At 28.4% G+C, this 22,716-nt stretch overlaps 1 protein-coding gene across 1 annotated transcript in view; it reads right to left on the bottom strand.

The window, feature by feature from the left end:
- LOC136978677 (putative transcription factor p65 homolog) overlaps positions 1 to 19,157 on the bottom strand; it is a 72,856-nt gene extending 53,699 nt beyond the window's left edge. Inside the window, exons 1-2 of the mRNA XM_067274424.1 lie at positions 18,765 to 19,157; positions 829 to 1,050 (exon numbers count right to left, since the gene is read on the bottom strand). Coding sequence (XP_067130525.1) covers positions 829 to 1,032 — 204 coding nt within the window. The 5' untranslated portion in view covers positions 1,033 to 1,050; positions 18,765 to 19,157. The remainder of the gene's footprint in view (positions 1 to 828; positions 1,051 to 18,764) is intronic.
- Between the last annotated feature and the right edge of the window lie 3,559 nt (positions 19,158 to 22,716).

Here is a 22,716-nt window from a genome sequence, read left to right as displayed (position 1 = left end):
TCAGCTGGGTAACATATATATATATATATATATATATATATACATTTGACACTATACATTTGACACTATGGTATTATAAATAAACATCTATAAAAGAACTCGACAAAGTAAAAAATACAATATTCATAAAATCAAACAATTACCATACATTTTTTACTGCATTCAAAAGTGGTAAAATGTATGGTAATTGTCAGTTTTTATGAATATTGTATTTTAATCTATAATTTAAATTTATTACATTTATCTGTAGTTTTTTAAAATAATCTGCAATTTAAATTTATTAAATTTCAATCTGTAATTATAACAGAAAAGTCAATGAGGTTCACAGCTATTTATTGCAAATTAATTGATAATACAGATCAGAAGCTTACATTGAATTCTTGAACATAATTATTTTGAATACTCATTAGATATAATTTTTATTTAACACTAATTAGCAATTTGTTTTTTTCAAAATGTAAATGTGAAAAATAGGTTCAAATCAAGTGTCAATTCGAATATAAAATATTTGATTGCTTTTGATTTTTTAAATATCTGTTCTTGCACTCACTTTGTGTTCATTTTAGAAGCATTCCTGATGAAGACATTTTGTTATGTCAAAAATGTTCAAAAAGAAAATAAGTAAGTTTCTACCTTGTAAATTGTTTGATTTGTTTTCTCTCACATCTGTAAAATTGATTTTTGTTATCGAGATCTAATAAATGTGGTGTATACCATTTTACATATCAATTACTTTTAAAACTTTTCACAATAATAATATTGCTGTTGCAAATGAAATACTTCTTGCAATAGTTACTTTCAATAAAATAATTTATAATTTCAGATTACCTTTATTGTTGGAAAAGTTTTATTCTCAGGAGTACTATTTATTCCAGTTATACATCCTGCTAGACGACCTTCACATTCATAACGAAATCTTAATGTTCTGGGTGCAGGTTGTTCTAATATGACAACTTCTGGTTCACCTAATGCCATGTTTTGCTCATATGTATGACAAGGAATATAAACAGTTTCAGGATTGATCTGATTCATTAAGAGCAGATATAGTAACTAAGTAAAAAAATAGAATTCATTAGCATTCATATAATTTGAAGTAAAAACTAATTCAAAATATATACTGTCATCTTAAATTTTTTCATAAATTAAAACATAAACTACATTTAAACTCCAACTTATACAAAGGTTAAGTTCCACAAAACTCAATATATCTCTTATAAGATCAAGTACCAGTACACATATTAAATCTAACTTTAGAATCAACAGTATTCTTATTTAATTAATGTTTTTGGAAAGACCCTATTTTCAAAATCAAATCATTTCTATAAATGATGAAATATTTACATTAGAAAAATTCAAAAAAGATGAATTCTTACTAAGGTAAGTTATATAAGACTTCTAGATAAATTTTTACAAAAATTTGTAATATATCAAAAAAAGAAGGTTCTGTTCTTTTTTTGATATTAGTATTGAGAAAAAAAAAACAAATGTACAAATTAAAAATTTTAAATCATATATATCTCTCCTTAAATTCAGCCCTAATCTTAATAGCTAACAGAATTCATCTCCAGCTTTTCACTCATACTATACTATACATTACATAAACTTGCTTTATAAGTTTTATAGAGTAAGAATTTCTAGGCATTTTAAAAATTTTCTAATATAAATATCTCATTATTTTTAAAGATTCTGAAGATAAAGAACTCAAAAGTATTAAATTAGATGTTGAGAACAGATCCATGGGTAGATGATTGGAGCAATTGAATCTCTAAAATTTTTCATTGCTAGCATTACCTGCATTATTTCTTTAAAACAGTATGTTTTTATTTTTCCAATTTAAATAATCTAAACAAATTGAAGTTTGGATTAAGTATTAGCTCATAATTCTAATATGTAGAATTTTAATTATATTATAGAACAGGCATGGGCAAATGCGGTTCTTTTTGAGTTACATGCGGCTCTTGCTGAAAGTGCTATCCTTCCCAGCCTTACCATACTATCCGCCACGACAGTACAGAACTGCGGCTCCCATGCATTTTGCAAAACCTATATTTTGGCTCCCACTGAACTCTTGCTTGCCCACCCATTATAGAATCATATAAGAGTACCGTATATAAAATATTCTTAATTAGATAGACTTGCTTATTAATTTCTACAGAGATGAGCCATATACTACATATTTAATAATATATAGGTACTGTAATCTTATTGTAATTCAATTCTTAGAAAATGTCTCTCAAACTGTCTGATTTTTGTCACTTGAAGGAATCTATACTTACCAGAAATTCAGTTCCCATAATAAAAGGATAAAGCTGTATTCAATATTGGGATGTAACTTGGCTAACTAAATATACAGGTATCACATAATATTACAGCTAAATAGATAATTAAGTCTCCAGCTTGTATTAAATTTAATAATTATAATTAAATTAATTAATTTAAAATATTCTGGAAAAAAAGATTGGAGTAGGACTCAAATCCACAACTTCTGCTTATTGTGCAGGTGCATTGCCAATTATGTTATCCAGACCAATTAATTTACAAGATATAATAATCGTACAGGTCACCTGCCTCACCCACTGGAGAAAACTACACACCCATAATCCACCTTGGTACTCAGCTAACTTTAAACTGCATAGTTGTCTCCAGACAGCAAGGCATAAGACTTGTATGATTATATCTTGTAAATTAACTGGTCTGGAAGCAAAGTTTGGATGGTGATCTGGATAACATACTTGACAATGCATCTTCACAATAAGCAGAAGTTGCAGATTTGAATCCCATTCCAAATCAATCTTTTCTTCCAGAATATTCTAAATTAATTAAATTTAATTCTAATTATTAAATTTAATACAAGATGGCAACTTATTTGCTTATCTGTAGTCCAAATTATGTAATATCTGTAATAGCCAAGTTACAATTTGATAATGAATTTGGCTTTATCATTTGATTATTCATATAATTCAGGTTTTATTTTCTATAAGATTATTCTCATAATAATGAGCAGAACAAGTTTATATCTTTCATTCAAGCAAAACACTAAGAATCCTTAAAATAAATGGATACTAAGGATAATACTTAAAATAAAATATATTTGTAAGTAAAAAAATTAGTGTGCATTATTTATAAAATGTTCCTTCTATATGTCAAATTACATGAAATTTTTGAATGTAATTGTTTTCTTCATATTTTAAGATTTTGTTCTAACGTTGTAAAAAACTTTAATTCATACTTTTCTATTTTCTTGTTTTTCTTTATTTTCTTATGTGCCTAATTGTATCTATTCACATTATGATTGTTTACTTTGAAGATCAATGTAAAATTAAAAATATATATTGTAATCAAATGTTCCTTCTAAGCTGCACAGGCAAGCATGCACACTGATATGAATTGTTGTTTACTTATTTCTCACTCTGTCTGCAACATGATTATTGCTATGTATATTTCGATTAAATACATTAAATCATTGACAAAAGATAATATTTTATATGGAAGTATGTTTTAAAATAAATTTTAATCTCTACTTTATAATTACAGTAGAGCATCGATTATCCAACCCCGATCAACCGTCACATCGGTTAACCAACCCGCGTTCTAGTCGGCAAGTTCAAATGTCGGCTAGTGATGTGGTGCTACAATATTTAGCTATGTCTTGGCTACTTTAATATTATTTTTGTTAAATTTTTGTGCGTTTTAGCTGGTAACACTGGCTCGACTATGAAAGGGACGCCAGTATTTATTTTGTGCAAAATAAAGAAATAATTTTCAATGATACAACAGCGACAATTATTATTTTTTTAAAAAAATGTTAGGCTTACCATCTATGATAATTCAACGCAAAGTAGGTTAAAAGCGATATACTAATATACTAATTACATGGGATATACTAATATACTAATATATTATACTAATAATATATTTTTTCATACTTTTCGGTTATCCGTTTTTTCAGTTATCTGACCAACTCCATTCCCCAATTGAGTCGGATAATCGATGCTCTACTGTATTTCAATTTTTATAGGAAAAAATAAGATTTTATATATATATATACACATAAAATCTTATTTTTCCCTATAAATTTTTCTGAGTATATATATATTACATGCTCAAAAAAATTTTTTGTTCAAATCTGCTCACCAAAAATTTTTTTGCTCAGAGAAGTAAATGTTCCACTCAGCTACAAAAAAAATTAGAGGGAACATTGACTGTAATCTATTTATAAATTTTTAAATGTAATTTATTTTTCTACAAACACAGCTGTAACAATATTATATTTTATTTATCTTTTAGTTTATTTATTAAAGATAGTGATAAAAAGAAAACTATTAATAAAAGCATTTATATATGTAATTACTATAAATAATTTATTAATATTTATTAACATATATATACACACACACACACTTGTAAAAATTGAAGGAATAAAAACTATTACTGACTGAATAATAACACAAAATAACATCTTAGCACTTACATCGAAAACAAACATTTTTGACCTATTTAATGAGTCATCTTCAGGTTGTGTGTTAAAGAAAATTATAAAAGAAATAAATTAATCTATCCTTAAATATTTCTACATAATATAAGAATAATATGTAGATATTTTATGTTCAAAATGTTTGTTTTAATAAATGTTAAGGTATTATTTCTATTATATACACACATAATTTGTGATGGTATAATAAATATAATATCTAATACTTATTAGAATGAAACCATCATATAATTTTATAGCTATTCCAATAATTATATTATTGGAATTATAAACTATTACTATTCATAATAAATTTTTATAAAATAAAAAAGATTAAGGAAATATAACATGTATAGAAATAAATATACCATATAAATAATAACAAACAAAACAAATTTTTCTATTGATTTTGAGTCAGGGCTGTCAAGAAAGATTGCTAGAGACTTTTCCAGGGCCTGGAGAAAACTTAGGAACTGGTAGTGTTTTCTCTCTCTCTCTAAATCAATGCTATTTTTGCTAATGAAAAAATAAAATCTTTAAAACTGTTTTTTATTAATAGAGAAACATTCTATGTATTTCATTTCTTCAAGAAATAAATAAATAAAATATAAACAATTTTATAAGCTGAATTTTTTAATTAATTGCAAGCATATGATCTGCAAAATTATTGGATCATTAGAAGGTTAAATTTAATAATAATAATAATTTAATAATTAGAATTAAAATTAAATTATTATAATTATGAAAATTAACTTGAGATGACTGTTTAATTTAATGGCCTACCTCTAGACCAGGGGTTCTTTTTCATTTCACAGACCCCTTTGCCAGTCAGGTGAAGGTCATGAACCCTCTTTTCAGAAAAATGTTTTTAAATGCAAAACATAAAATTGTAAAGGAACTCAGTTTTATTGAAATATATCAATCAAAATAAAAAAAACAATGATTCTTTCTTCACACATTAAATAATAATAATATATTTAAAATATAGGAAAGCTAAAGTTAAATTATATTTTTTTAAGACATGTCAGCAGGAAGATTGTTGTTGTTTATCTTTAATCAGAATATTGAACTGTGGTGTGGTATTTGACAAGGTAATATGCATGTCATGTTGAACATCTAATAGATTTCGACTTTTTCTTTTCATTGTTACAAGTGCTGAAAATCCTGATTCTCAAAGATGTAGTGTTGCAAATGGAAGCAAAGCTTCCATAGCTCATATTACAAGATGAGGATAGGTTTCTCTTAAGGAACACCAGAATTCTCCAAAACCTTTTGAGTTAAACTCCAACTGTAGTAAGTTTTTTGTCTTAAGATCAATAAGTTCATCTTTGGTTATGTCAACATCTGCAATAAAGTTTATATCAGAAAGAAAAGGATTATGGATCCATGGTTAGATTTTCATGTCAATTGTCAAAAAATTCAACTACTAATATGATACAAAAATAGCTGTTGTTTTTATTGGTGACTACATATATAGCCAATACTACCATCATATATCATATACATTCATAAGTGAAGCAAATGTTAGATTTCAGTAAGAGATTAGGAAGAATAAAGATAATGAGTTAATTTTTTCCAATCTAAGCTCAAAGACTACCTAAAATCTTACCATGGATCCCTGTTAAGAACTGCTCTGGACTAATTACTTAATATCTAATTATTAAATTAGCCTTTTAATAACTTGATAATTTAGCAGGTTGTCTGGTTATGCTTAATTAAAATAAAATAAAAAATGGCAAAAAGGGCTCGCTCTATGTCTGGGCACAATATAAACTATCAACATACCTGATTTGAGTTTAGAATAGTGTAGTAATTTCTGAAGAGTTTCATTAGAATACAAAACAGAAATACTTCTTTCGTAAGAATATATTAATAAATCTACATATATTTGAAACAAAAAACATTTAACTTTTGTTAGTTTGATAAGCAATCTTTTATTAAAATATAAACAAACTATAATTATTTAATTTAGTAAATTTCTATAAATGACATGTATAATTTGCTAATCTATCAAAACTTAAAAAAAAGAATAATTTTATTTAATCAGATAATATTCATATAATCATTAGTTCTTTACCTTGTATGGAAAAATGAAACTGAAAAATATATAATCTATTATAATTTTAAATATAATTTCTATTCTTGCAAACACAGCTGTAATTATATACTGTATATACTTTAAATATATTTTTTTAATATTGATTCGATTTAAAAAGTCAAATAGGCCTAAATTTAACCTTTATCTAATATCATTCTCCAATCTTTCATAAACTATATAATTTGACTAATTTCTGCCTTATTGGAATTTTTGCTTCATTGATTTGAATTAACGATTTTATTTTTCAGACATCAATATCAGTCTTTGGATTTCATTTTTATTCTGTCTCTCCTTTAATTATTGACCCTTTGTATCAAACTCAGTTATAATAAAAAATACAGCAAACATTCAGTTACCGTTCAATACTTAATATAATCAACCATAATAATTTAATTAAAATATAAAAATAACAAAAATAAATCATTCAACTGTTTGTTCTCAAAGTTAAGATTCATGAAGATGATTATTATTGATCCAAAAATTCTTGAATGAATCTTTATTTGCATGTTCTCTGAATAAACTAATTTAGTTAAATTAATTACAATAAAAAAAAATTCATGAAAATTATTTCAAAATGTTTCTTTCCTGTGGGCATTAAAATAACTTTTAATATCATAGACCTACTAGAGTTTAGACCAAGCCTACAATGGAAGCAACTAGATGGTGAGAGATGGAACCCAACATATCTGGAACAGACCATCCATGAAAAATTTCTTGGGTTTATTTGACTGCCTGGATTTGATCCCAGTCCAAGTGGGAGACCAATATCTTAATCACCTCTCCCATCATTTTCGTGATTTTAGAATGATTACATCAAATCATGTGTTATATAGTATAAATAGCTAATTTAAATTTACAGAATCTTTTTCATTAATATTTTTATAAACCAAATATTTCTATAGTCTAATAGCATTCTCTTGTCCTTCATTAATTACAAAATTTCAATCTGCTGCCATGAATATTAAATTTCTCACAAACAAATTTTGTTAATTTAATATGGCAGATTAAGATTATATTTAATTAACATAGGATTTGATATTATTTTTTAATTTTATTTAAAGTACTATATTTCTATGCATATAATCATCATGACAACATGTACTGTACTCTGCAAAAATTGCTAGAAAATAAAACCTTTGCATAACTACTGTACATGCTATTGAAGCAGCTATTGCTCTATAGATGTCAGTTCATGATTGCAATTTAAAATCAGTGTATAATTGCCCCATTGCATAACCAGCACTCCTTTTTAAATTGTCTTAACAGATAATCACAGATCATAAATATAAAAATAAAATATTTCTTTCCGTGAAAAATAAAGAAATTCTTGTTTTTAATACATTAAGATTTCTATTATACCATTTATTATAATTTTACATTTAAAAATTAATATCTCTTTACCCATTATTCAAAATATAAATTAATCTATTTAAATATTTTCAACTTAAAATAATAAATTTTTTGAAAATCAAATAAAGAAAACCAAGTTTCTATCTGCTTAGCAGAGTGAATTTGTTTATTAAAAAATAAATTTCAACATTTCTTAGTTTGTAGATCTAAAATTATTGTCTACAAACAAAAATGAATTTTAAAAATTTATTATAAGAGTATTTTACAGTAAAATTTCTTACAATTAAATATGAGAGATTCAATTTAATGTAAAAGAAAAGATAATCAAATGTTTACTCTTGTTTAAATCAATTTATTGTACTTCTGTTTTCAATTGATTTAATTCCAATGATTATATTATAGCTTATAGTAAACCATAAATAATTATACACACACACACACACACACACACATATATATATTATAGTATAAGTATTAGAGTAATTTAGATTGTAAAATAAACCATAATGGATTAAATTAATTTATAATATATAATCACCTACAGTATAGAAAATGAGAATAAAAGTATGCTGTTCTTTACCTTATTTCATTAGCATGAGTATTAAATAAACAGTCTAAAAGTGCTGCTAAAATAAAGTTCATTGAAAACAATATGACAAAATTAAGGTTTGAGTTCAAATCTCATCAGAATTGAAGACAAGGTTTGATTTTAAAAATGGTTATCATATGATTTTCAATAGAATTTTTTTGTAAGTGTAATTTACCATAGTCATCGAAATGTCATAAGTAATTTGTCCATTTTATTTTATTGTTTAATAATGTTTATGTAATGGATATTTAGTGATGAAGAAGGAAGATGAAAAGTGCATTTACTATTATTGTCAATAGAAGAAAATGACAGACTTCTTGCTCTTGCATAACATCATGTAACCTATTACAGTATAAATTAAATGTAAATGTTATTTGATATCAAAATATGCACACAGTTATTTTTATATATAATTTGAAATATTGATGTGATTATTTTATAAAGAATATTGATTGATAAAATTACAAATTTATAAATAAAAAATTTATACTAATTTTTTTTGCTATTGGGTTATAAAATACAACAATACCCTCTAAATGCAAGTAAGTGAAAAAAATAAATTAAAACTGTCCATGCATTAATGAGATTTTATAATGTAATACATAATTTTCCAATCTTTTCTATTAAATTTTTTAGTTATTTTTTGTAACTTAATTGAATATATTTTCAAATGTTCAAAACTTTTTAAATCATAAAACAAGAATTTTGAATAAAATTTTTTTTGTCCTGAAGATAGGAATAAAGGTTAACATACAATTTTTCAAGTGCTTTTAAAACATAAAAGCACTTGAAAAACTGTACTTTATGTTATAAAATCCTAATTCCTGAACAATGTATTATTTTATTAATAATGCTAAAAATTTCATATATTGATGTTATGCGTGTTTTTGCAAGAAACTGGATTATCAAATTTAATAAATTCAAGTTATAAAGCTGAATGTTGGTTAATTGTATTAAATCAACCTATATAGAAGCAAATAATACAGCATGATGATGTCCAATGGAATATGGACAAAAACAATGAGAAATAAAAATTCTTGGCTTCTATATAGGTTTATTTAATAAATTCTTCTAAATGTAAGAAACTGTTGTAGAAATTAAAAACTATATACTGTACTCAAAAAAGAGTTTCTCTTAGCATAAAACTATGTCAGGCAATTCAAATGATTCATAATTTGTTTTAATATATTTTGACTAAATGACTAAAAGTAGAAATATTTATTATTACATATTGCAATTTCTTAACTACGAAGGTAATCCCAAAAGTAAGGTCTCCTAATTTTTAAATACAAAGAAACGTTTATACAAAAATAAAGTTCATATCATTTTAAAGCTTGAACATTTATCTATTTTTCTACATAATCACCATTTCAGTTGATGCATTTTTGTATGTGCTGTGGCAATTTTTGTATGCCCATGTCATACCAGCTTACTGCCATGTCGTGTTAAACTGACTGAAATTCATTGCCAATTGACAGAAGTGTGTGGCGAGTCGTGCATAGATGTCAAAAACATCTTCAAGTGGTATAGGGAGTTTGCAGATGATCATACTGAAATTCACGACAAAGAAAGAAGCAGAAGATCATCAATTACCAAGAGACAGTCGCAAAGGTTGAGCAAACCATGCATGAAGATCGGCGAATCACTCTGGATAATCTCTGCATTTTGGTTATTGGGCTTTCCCCAAGCACAATTCATAGGATTTTAACGGAAAAGTTGCAATATCGAAAGGTGTGCGCAAGACGGGACCCATGACATGGCGGTGAGCAAGTATGACATGGGCATACAAAAACTGCTACAGTGCCTACAAAAATGCATCAATCAAAATGGTGATTATGTAGAAAAATAGATAAATGTTCAAGCTTTAAAATGATATGAACTTTATTTTTGTATAAACATTTCTTTGTATTTAAAAAAATAGGAGACCTTACTTTTGGGATTACCCTTGTAGAATTTCAAAGTCACTAATAACATGATTAATTATGTTTATTTGGTTATTAACTTTTCAGAGGTTATTTTCATAGAAATTTTAAAGTTATTTAAATCCATTGATGTAATATAGACAATAGCAGAATCATTTTCCATTGTCATATTTTCATATTTTCTAACCTTAGATTAGAGATGAGGCAGAGTTGATAGCTAAGAGAAGCTGATTTTGGTGTGCAAAAAAATAAGAAATAAAAAAAAACAATTTGTAGAAAAATTGTAAACAAAACAAAACTTACAGCATTCTAAGCATTTATTCAATCTTCACTCTGTCACAATAATAGGTTTATACTACAGTCAAACTTGGCTAATTCAAACTTATTTAATTGAATGGTTAATTAGAATATTTTCCTGGTTCCCTGAATTCTCTATTAAGAACACATGAAAGAAAAAAAAAAAATCACATGCCATTTGAACTTTGCAGTTATATGTATAGTGGAAAAGGGATAAAAAGAAATCTGAGATTCCAAAACACTGGAATTCCACCAAGTAATTTTCCACTTATCTAAAACAAGAGAAAATTTTGAACAGTAACTAAATGGTGTCAAAGATAGGACAAGAATATGAGAACCAGAAAATGCAGATGTTGTTTTATGTCTGTTTAAACTATTTTAAACAGACATGAGACAAAAACATTCCAATAAGTGGACCCCTCCTTAGAACTAAAGCTGAAGAATTCTTTTGTGGCTAGGAAAGGGTAGTTTTAAAGCCAACACTGGTTGGCTTTATCTCTACTGTTGCCAAAAACAATTTTGGGAAAGTAGAGATGTTGATATACAGGTAGCTCATAGGCAGAAAAGTGATTTGACAGAAATGATTAAAAATGTTTTTGGTATCTCTATCTTGAATGTTGATGAAACTGGATTATTTTATAAGTGCACACCTGACAAAACATTGGCTTTCAAAGATGAACATTGTAGTGTCAGTAAACATAGCAAAGATAATGCTTTTAGTGCTATAGATTGGGACAAACATGAATGGGTCCAAAAAATTTGTTTATGATTAGTAAATTAGCCAGCCCAAGATGCTTCAAAAATGTTAAAACTAAGCCAGTGGAATATCAATTAAACACAAAAGTGCTAAAGACAAGTGCTATTTTTAAAAGATAGCTTTTAAAAATTGGCAAAAAATTTGGAAAACAAACCAAAAACCTACTATTTATTGACAACTGTACAGCATAGAATATCATTCCTGTGATGGAAAATGTAAAGGTTATGTTTCTTCCTCAAATATGATAAGTACTTCAATTGATGGATCAGGGATTAAAAATTTAAAGTATCATTATCAACACTTTGTGGTCCAGAACATCCAGTCAGGTATGTACTTAAACTGAGAAAAATAATAAAAGTTGGATCAACTTACAACAAGCTGCTTAGATGTGTAATGCTTAGGATCAAGTAAAACCAATGACTATAGCCAACTGCTTTCTAAAAGTTGGCTCTTGTCATTTAGCAGCTGAAAATATAGAGATGTTCAAGAAAGTGTGCCTGTTGTGGATAATATGGAAGATATGGGACAAAGTGCCAGCATTTTTTTTTGAGAACTTTGTTAATGTGACAGTTTGTGGAGAACTTCAGATACTGAAATTTTGGTTGGTTTATGTGCTGAAAAACAAATAATAGTGCATGTTTGGATGGAGAAAAAAAACAACTAGAAGAACTTTCCGAGAAATCAGTGTCACTAGCAGCACAGGCCACAAAGCACATCCAGGAATTATGACAGTTTGTTGAGGGACAGCAGAACATAAGTGATATCATTTTCTAGTCACTTAATAAACTTGGAGAGTTTATTAACTATTCAAAGAATAAACTAACAAAAAAAAAAAAATTGTAACTTTCAGGTTTTTTTTAAAATTTGTAAATAGGTTATATTGTACATAGCATATGAAGTGTTTGAATAAATTGTTTTTATTGACTATTTGTTCAAAAAATGATTTTTGAAGTTTTTTTTACTACCCCATACTAAAACTTACATAATTCAAAGTTTTAGTTAATTAGAATTTTTGTTGGTCCCTTTAGCTTCAAATTAACCATGTTTAACTTGTATTAGCTTTTCTTACTAGACAGATTATTTGTAGAAAAAAGCAGGATACAGAGTAATAGTGCATTGTAAAACATATAATAATTACAGTGGGTGATTGGTTAATGAGCACCTTCATAAAAGATTTTTATGTTCGGACAACGAACACCTCACAGAACAAACACAAGAAGTGACATAAAATAATGAATACCAATTGGTCTTTCCTTGTCTTCAGGCAACAATTTGAAACTTTTTGCAGTGCAGGAGATGTCAACATCAACACTCAATCCAGTAAATACTGATCAAATAGTATTCCTACAAACTTTGAAACTCTTGTAGTTCCCCTTTTATTTTTCTGACAGAAACAATTCTTTTATAGTATTCATTAAGTTTTGCATCAGTTTTTATTTTAGAAAGGTAAAAGTATAATAGCAAAGGTAGAGAGTGAGCAGAAGATGTCTGATGTTGCTGGGCAGTATGGCTCGAATAGGTCTATAGTAGGCTGCAGTTCAATCTTACTAAGAAAGACACAGTATAATCAAGAAGACTCAAGCAGCTAAAGGAGTAACAAAAATCACATCTGAGAAATAAAGAACATTGAAGAGCTCATAATGGAACCTGAAAGCGGATCTGATGACAGAAGAATGCCAAGAACTCTTAAATGAAGAACACCAAGAAACTCAGTGAGATATGTTTTCTTCTGAAAATGAGGATTAATGCCGATATCTGCTATTAAAGATCTTTTGAAGTGGGAGGATATCAGAACAACGGTCTTAGAATGGCATCCAAACCAGGTTGAGGTTAATAGGCTTAAGGATCTCTACAATTACAATGCTATTAATTACTTCCAAAAAATCCTGAAGAAGAGAGAAAAGCAAATGACATTAGACAGATTCTTTAATCCCCACAAACGGAAAAAACGTGACTAATAAAAATGCAAGACTGTGTATATGTATTTTTATTATTACATACAAATAAATGTAGTAAGAAAGAATATATTTTTTATTTTTTGGGGTCTCTGGAATGAATTAATCAAATTCCCATAAAAACTATGGTAAATCGATAATCGGTTAACAAAAAATTTGGATAGCGAATGAAGTCTTGGAATGGATTATGTTTGTTAACCGATCTCCCACTGTATTGTATTAAAAGTTAATTATCTATTAGAAAAATTTACAAAAATTAAATAATTCCTATAGCCTGTAGCTTAGACAATGTGATTTTGAGATGTGACTTAGATTTACAAGAACTTTCAACTTGGCTTTCTCATACAAAATAGCTGAAGATCTCATATATCTATAGTTAATGTAAAAATATTAATACATCAGAGATCTTACAGAAAACTAAGTATACATGTTGAATAAAGAAAATGTAAATAAGAAAGTGGATAATATACTATTCTGCCATGCTCTTATGAAAACATTTTATTTTATTGGTAAGGCATAAAAATAATGAAGGCATTACAAGAACTACCAAAAAAAAAAAAAAATCAGAACACATGAACATTGTCCCACAGAAAGTATTTGTACAGTCAAACCTGTTTTTATGCGCTCTTTTTATTTGTGCGATTTTTTTAATGCGAATTTTTAATTTGTGCGGTATAGTTGGCGACTAGTCTCGTGCGATTCGTCATGTCTTACGTTGACTTATTATAGCTAAATAAACTTATTATAGCATAATGCACTTATTATAGTAATATTATTGCATGAATATGCGAAAAATGAAATAATTTACTTTTTAAGTCAACAAAACACCACCTGGACAAAAATATGTAAACAGACGATAGACCAGACGATGCAGTCAAGTGCTGACATCTGTTGTCAATAAATTCTATTTCGTACAGTTTTGAGTTATTTTCTATGCGAGACTTTTTTTATATGCGGTCCCTGTTGACCGCATAAAAATATTTTTTAATTGTGTCGCGAAAACTATTATTTACAGCCATTCGTGAAGTTTCGTGAGATTTTTTTTTATGCGTTTTTTTTAATGCGGTCCCTATCCCCCCATAAAAACAGGTTTGACTGTATATGTAATTATAATATTAGAGAAAATGCATTAAAAGTACAACAAAAATGCACATTAACATTTTGTTGGTAACCTCTTTGGGTCTATAATTGCACTCAAATATCACTGCATGGAATTGATCAATTTGGCTAAGAACTCATGGAGATATGGAGATATTAGCCCACTTTTCCTGTAGTGCCAATTTAAAAGTATCTTTGTTTGAAATGTGGTGATTTCTTATTTTCTTCTTAAAATAATTCCATAGGTACTAAACAGAACTGTTGTCAAGACATTGTGAAGGCGTTTCAAGTTAATGGGGTGGGGTACAATAACTACATTCATTTAAGTAGCCATATAGTAGCCTGATACATTCATGTATTACAAGTCACATACTTTGGATTGTTGCTCTGCATGAAAATATAATTCTTGGAAAATCCCATCTTCTGAACACTTTTAGGCAAATTTTCATTCAATATGTCAATGTACCATGTTTCCCCGAAAATAAGACCTAGTAGAGGTTTTGCTGAATTGCTAAATATAAAGCGTCCCCCAAAAGTAAGACCTAGCAAAGTTTTTGTTTGAAAGCATGCCAGCTGAACAGAACACCAGAGCATGCAGCTGTGATTCTATTTAACCTGTCGCCGTTGTCCTCTACCTTCACCGTCTGTTGCAGAGCAGCTGAATGCAAGACATGAAGACCATCACGTACCGCTAACCCCAATGTTCCCTTCCGTAGCCATCACTTGTAAATGTGCAGGTAAGTCACCAAGAGGCCCATTGCCTGCTGCCATACCGTACACTGTCCCTGCTGTGCTGTGAGAGTCTGCTGTGATGAGCTTCCCCTGGTGGCTGGAAGATGCAATACTGTCCCTGCTGTACAAGTGGTCCAGGAATTGCTGTTGGAGATCGTTACAGAATTCACAGTTTGTCTGGTTATGCTGGTTTGTGATGACAACTACTATACAGTATATAATAAATGTTCATTTTTTTTGTTCAACAATAAATGTGAATTCTTCTTCATGGAAAAATAAGGCCTAGTGCATCTTTGGGAGCAAAAATTAATATAAAACACTGTCTTATTTTCAGGGAAACAGGGTAAGTACTGGATCCATTATGCCATGGATAAAGTATAGAGCACCCACTCCTTCATCCCAAACAAGAACTGATCCTCCACAGCATTTCACTATAAGAGAAATGTTTTCTTTATTCAGTTCTGTATTTGGTTTACAACATATCAGATTGGTCCACATTGGTGGTTTACCCCCATCAGATTGGAACACATTGAACCTGCTTTCATTGATGAATACCACTTTATTCCAGAAATTAAGTTATGATATTCTCTTGAAACTGTAATCTTTTCTTCCAGTTTACTTCACTGATTGGGCATTTTCTCCAGGCAGTTCTGCCATGGTATCCTTCCTAGCAGAAAACATTTCAGACTGTGCTCTGTGATATATTCTTGCCAGTGCTATTTTTCACTTCAGCTGCAATCTTCAGGGCACTTATCTTAGGATTTGTCTTGACTTTCCTCCTCATCATATTCACATCACAATGACTTAAAATTTGAGGAAAATTCATCTCTTCGTTTATTGTAAACTCTACTGCTGTTTGAGTACCTGTCTATGATGTATTGAATAGTTGTATGAGAAATTTAGAAATTTTGCTTGATGAATTGCACATTTTATGTAGGTTTATGACTCTCACTCTTCCAGAGTTGTGTCTTTTCTTTTGCATCCCATCCTTTTTTATAAATATCTTCCTATGATATATGACATCATGATGACCTCATAATGTCATCAGTTGTCAACTAGGCATACTATTGTAATCATAAATGATACACTATTTAATGTATATGAATACTTTTTGTACACATATACTGGACCTAATTTTATAGATACAGGATACAGTATACAATCCCCTAGCTCAACCTTGGAGTAATAAGTTTAGCTTTCCAGACATTTGACAAATTCAAATTACCATTTTTTAATTCAAATTTGTCGAATTAGCAAATGGTAATTCAAAATTTAAATCTTTCATTGAAATTCTCATATGCATGTGACAATGTCAAACTCAAAAAAAATTTTTATGTTGGAGAGTGGTGAATTTCTAAAAACACGCCATAAAAGCAAACTTCAGATTTCTAGTTTTGGTCATAAATCAATGTTTATGAAGAAAAATGCATTAAAGGTATTATGTTATCCCAAAAAGATAGAGATTTTTTTTTACATCAGGCTGTCTCTTCCAGAAAACCTATATACAGTATTTTGTAGATTATCCTAGAGCTGTAATTTTGTAATTATTTCATTAACACATTAATCTCATATTAAATGATATTTGAATATTATTCAAATATCAGCTAATGAAATGTTAATGAAATTTTATTTCATTAACATTTAGCAGTTAATGAAATAAGATTATTTATTGGAGTATGAAATTCTGTATTTCTAACTTTTGTAAAAAAAGCTTTTACATAAAAATTGATTGACAGTAATTTATCATTTCAATTACTTTCACTAATTATTTATTAAAAATATATTTTTATAATTAAATAAAATAAAAAAAGAAACTAATAAATAAAAAACTATGTCAAATATTAATTATTCAAATTAATACCAAAATTAATTGTTATATTTTTATGCTTTCAATTAATCCATTTAAATTTAATTTTAAAAATTTTAACTTAACACAACAGCATTTAATAAATATTTATTAAATTAAAGTCATTTCATACATTGTTAATAATTTTGGATTTTATAATTGATTTTGATTATCTTCTAATTTCTTGGAATATGAGTTTGAGCTATTCTGAAATGTTTCATTTTAGTAAATAAAAAAAGTAAGGAATGAGAAGTAAATTTAGAAGTACTATTAAAGTCAAATAATTGCCAGATTAGATTGGGCTATAATACTGCTACTATTAATAATTAAATGCTAAGTAATAATAGCAATAATATAGCCCTATCTAATCCAGCAATCGTATGGCTTTAATATAACTATCAGGCTTACAGATATCTTTGATTTACAACTCTAGTTAATAAATTATATAGACCAAACAGGAAATAGTCAGTTTTAGTTATATAATAATTTAGCATATATAGAATAAAAACTTCTCTTAAATGATTAACATATGTTGTATAGTTAATAAAATAAGATACAAAAGCAACTTTTCCAGATATAATACTTAATTGTTAATATCAGATATTAAAAACATATTTGGCTGAAAATTTGTGAACTGTAAATATATAGGATGATCCATGAACCATGCAACTGACACTCCAAACATCTGTAAAAATCAATGCACACGAACAGAAATGTTAAAAAGTGCAAATGAAGGAAAAATTGAAAGCAATCACTTTGAACATATATTGCGATATATTTTTCAAATATATTATTTTCAGATTTCTCAAATTGCTTTTTTCTATAAATGGGTTGCATCATACTTGAATTTCCTTGTACTTGACATTAGCAGCAATCAATCTGTAGTCTACATATATAAATAATCTATTTAATCACAAATTTACATTAATAAAATAAATTATACAATATTTTGCTTAATAAAAATTTATAATGTTTTTTATAAATAATTCATGAATATTTAGGACTTAATTAACTCATTTTTTATATTTATAAAATGATAGCAATGGTATTAAATTTTTGAAAAATTTAGGAATATCAATAATTTATATACAGAAGTGTATTAATTAAAAATTTATACTAATATTGTAATACTGTATTAATAAAGTAATTTCATGTTTAACATTTTATTTGCAACAAAAAGGAACTGGCAAAAGAGTTTTTGCCGTCAAAAAACAAAGATAATTTCATTATTCCATTTTTAATAACAGAAAATTCGTATAAAATCTTAAGTTATATTCATGTGTTAATTCTCTGTTGATAAGCAATAAAATGTAAAACTATTCAGCCTTATTGTATTATTTTTTCTCATTATAAACAATCCGTGTAGTGTTTAAATGTATTTTATAGGAAAAGTAATATTCTGTTCCTTAGTTATAATACAGGAAATGATGATTTTCTTAAAATTATTGCCTTTCAATATTTTATGACAAATCAAATGGAACAAATGCTTTACTCCAACGAAGGTAATCAAACCAAAACACATCGATCATTAGGCCTAAATTTGTTTCGTTGTTCTTCGGTATTTAATAATTTTAATGCTTGTTAAAGTATAAATAATAAAAGTCAGAAGTTGAATTAATCGATTAGAAATGAACCAAAACAATACTTACTTTAAAATTTATAGCCTTATTATTATTATAATCCCTACATGATTTTCGTTTGTCTTGTCACTTTTACTTAATTTCCATTTTTAATTACTTTGTAGATTATTACTTTTACTGTGGTTTTACTTCTTAAAATATGATTGGTCGATTACTTTAAAGATTTCTATACTATAACTACACTACTTAGAAACTTTTAACAACAATCAATACGCATTCCCCATTCGAGTTTATGACGTCATTTGTCCTTCCTCCCTGATTAGTTCGTTTCTGCGAGTGCGTAATTGAAAAGCGGAACTTGAGTATTAAATCTTCCTACCATTCATTGTGTAACAATAGGAAAGATATGATTTTTTTCTTGTAAATGACTTCTCCAATTAAAATATGGTAGAGTTGCTTTTCACTGATACTTTGGGCATTTTTTTTTTATCATCTCTCTGCAGCCTATGAGTACTAAGATGGCCTTTTTTGTAATTCTATTATGAATTCGGCCAGGCCCGCAATGAAGCGGATGGATGGTGATCAATATATCCGAGACGGATCATCCTTCAAAAAATTCTGACCCGTCAGGATTCGTTTCGCATCGCCAGAGCGATAGGCTAACCGTTCAGCCATTCGGCTGACGGTGTAGGTTTGCTATCGACGATTTAGTAATGTTTTTTTATAACTGAAATATGATGGGTTACTTTAACTGCACCCTATGGACGTTAAGAGAGACTATTTAGCAAATGGTTTAGCTAAAAACCTGGCACTAAGCAAATTCGCGTTATAAAATCTCGTGGTAATAATTACCATACTGTGGTTACATTATGTTACATTACAGTACATTGTAGTCTTTATTGCTTTCAAATAAATAAGACGGATGGATGGCTAAGCGGTTAGAGTGTTAGCCTATCACTCTGAAAACCCGAGAATGAATCCGGACCGTTCGGAAAAATCCCGAAAATTTTCGGAGGGTTATGCGACTCGTATTACGATATGTCGGGTATCGTTCCTGACCATCCAGTTACCCTATTCTGGGTCTGGTTGAACCGATAAGGGGGTCGTTAGAAAGGCCCTCCTACAAAGAGTAGGAACAAAACATGAAATTGGGTCATATAATTAAAGTTAAATATCAGTGTAAAAGTAGCCAACAACTTTAAGAATAAAGTAAAAGAAGACATATGTTTGAGTCTAGCGTGATAAAATTCATTACTTTTATTTCAAATGCTACATTATTTTAAGTATAAGCTACAGTGCACTACCGTATGTGAATTAAACATAAAATTATCTTTAAAATGGCGAAAGAAAATAAAGGATTGACGTTTGTCAAACTTTTAAATCAATATACAGTTTTATTAGAAAAATTGAAGTTCCTGCAATAAAACAAGAAAAACTTATGTCGTTATAACTTTCTGGCGCTATATCTGTTGGAGACAGCTGATGCTCAAAGATCAGGTGATAAAAGAAATTAATAATATGAGAGATGGGAAATAGAATGTTCAAGAATTTGCTCCAGTCCCGTGATAATGTGGATGCATCTCTTGACTTTACTAACATAGACATTATTAATCATGATACAGAACCAACATACGAAGCTAAGAATGATAGCATTGAGATGATGAAATTAAAACACATTCACATTAAAAGTACTTGATGAACTGTCTCATGTTTGTGTCGTCCCTTAGATTAAAAAAATAACGTTAAACATTCAATGAATGTACACAGTTCACCATAAAATAGAAAACGCCGTTAACCACTATCGAGTCATGTACTGAGAGACTGGAGAATAAGAAATTTTTAAAGCAAAAAGTGTTCTATATCAGAAGTCACGGCAGTGACTCCCCGCCAATCAAAAAAGTCACTGACTGACTATTATACAGGAATCAGAGTTGTCGATTTCTCCTCTCCCCAAACACCCAAGTAATTCCGAATATCTCATTCGAAAGAAAATTGTGTTCTTAGGTAGTGTGAAAAATTTCAAGATTTTCTATAGAGCGGTTGCCGAAATATAAACAATTGAAAAGTACAAAAATCGCCAAAAAAGCTGTATTTTCTTCTTCTTTTTCATTCCTCACCGCAGGCGCTCATAGAGAAAAAACTACTGGATCTAAAATGCTCAAATTTTAAACTTAAGCCTTTCTCGTTATCAATGAGGTGCTCGCGAAACTTCCGGGTCGATAGATCAAAGTTCACGGGAGTTTCCCATAGAGCTAATTCAGTTTTATGGCTTAATTTTATTCTTATAAAGATAAGATTGCATGGAAACAAATGAATTTTATTCAGTGTTACTAAGAATAAGAAAAGCTAAAATATTTGCCAGTTTTTATAAGGATTTTTCTAAACAGCGTATTGAAGCGAAATGTAAAGAATAATACAAGTAAAAATCTTATCTTTACCAAAGGAAAACTAAAATATTTAGACGACGGTCAAAATTTTTTTTAGTTGGAGAAATTTTTTTTCATCTCAAAAGTTTTTGTTCGGATATCAATTGTTTTTTGTTCAATAATTGTATTATTTCGTAAGATGTAAGACGATAACGTACAATTCGGTCAGAACCGCCGAGCGCCAACTGAACATATCGAAATGCATTGCTAATTAAACGCTTTCAACCATGGTTACCAGATAAATTGGTTTGGGAGCAGAGCAGAATTTTATGCCTAGAGCCAGTTTAGCTCACTAGAAGCACTGCGGTTAGGATTCAGACTAAAACTGGGTCGAGTATATACAAAACGTATATAAAACTGATGATGTAACGCGACTTCTAAATATAAATTAAGACCTTTCCGAATATCTTTAAATTCAGAAAAAGGAACGGTTAAGCTTTTTTTCACAATTTCAAGGCCACGCTTCTTAATAAATGACAAAAAGTTATATTTAATACAACATAAAATTGCATGATTAGTTTTTATTTTTTTACATAAATAATTACTTAAAAGACTTAAAATTATTTATCTATCTTTTAAAGTCTTCGTTACTTTAAAAATGCACACATTTTCTCCTTCCCGATAATGTTTTTTTTTTTTAATTTTTTTTTAGTATTAAAAAATTGGTTAATGATTTACTAACTAAAAATTCAGAAGCTTCTGTAAAATATATTTTCTCAATAAATTCATTAAAAATATCTTACAAAACGATATTAATTTATTAATAATTAGAGTAGTCGACCATCTGGCTAAACTGATAAGTTAGAAATGGATAGGAAATCAAAAGTTAAAATCGAGTTTTTGAAATAAAACTGTTCCAGTGTTAGAACAATAAAAGTAAAATAAATAAATATAGTATATACTTCAATATCCAGTTTATTATCAATATATACATAAAATTATCCAAAATTTTACTGCGGTTACGAATTTAATGTAAGCGGAACAACTTTCTTGCCGATTTCTCCATCGTTCTTGGTAAATATCTTGTTTCTCCATCTTGCAAAAAAGTTGTCTGCAAATGATGTAAAGATGTACTATACGTACCGTTCAACTTTTGCTGTCATAACAACTCCGTGCATGACATTTTCATCTCACTTGCTACAAATCCACTGATTCTTAATTCACGTGCCTCTTTGTAAAATCCGACGATTTCCGTCTTGTCTCTTTAAAAACAGACGATCTAATGCCAAATCAACAATTGTGTATTACAAACAACTAAAAACGCTACAAAAATTTCTTTAAAAATACACGCGCTAACGCAACTCTCGCCACTTTAGCCTACCGAAACGCCGCCCTATCAGGGGCAATTGTCCCAGAACGAAAACGAAGGGTGAGAACAATAGCAACTCCCTAACCAGTTAATCTATTGATAGTAACTATGCTTTCAATATTCATTTCGGTCGGCCTTATAAAAAGTTTTAATTTGTATGTATTTTAGTTTTTCTTATTCTTAGTAGCATTTTGAACAAAATTCGTTTATTTCCAAGCAACTTTATCTTTATAAGAATAAAATTAAGCCATAAAACTGAATTAGCTCTATGGGAGACTCCCGTGAA

This window comes from Centruroides vittatus, unplaced genomic scaffold, assembly GCF_030686945.1.
Source record: "Centruroides vittatus isolate TY-2023 unplaced genomic scaffold, ASM3068694v2 contig_549, whole genome shotgun sequence".
In the NCBI taxonomy this organism is placed as follows: Eukaryota; Metazoa; Arthropoda; class Arachnida; order Scorpiones; family Buthidae; genus Centruroides; species Centruroides vittatus.
The sequence above is the reverse complement of the archived record's forward strand: the minus strand, read 5'-3'. Positions and strand labels throughout refer to the sequence as shown.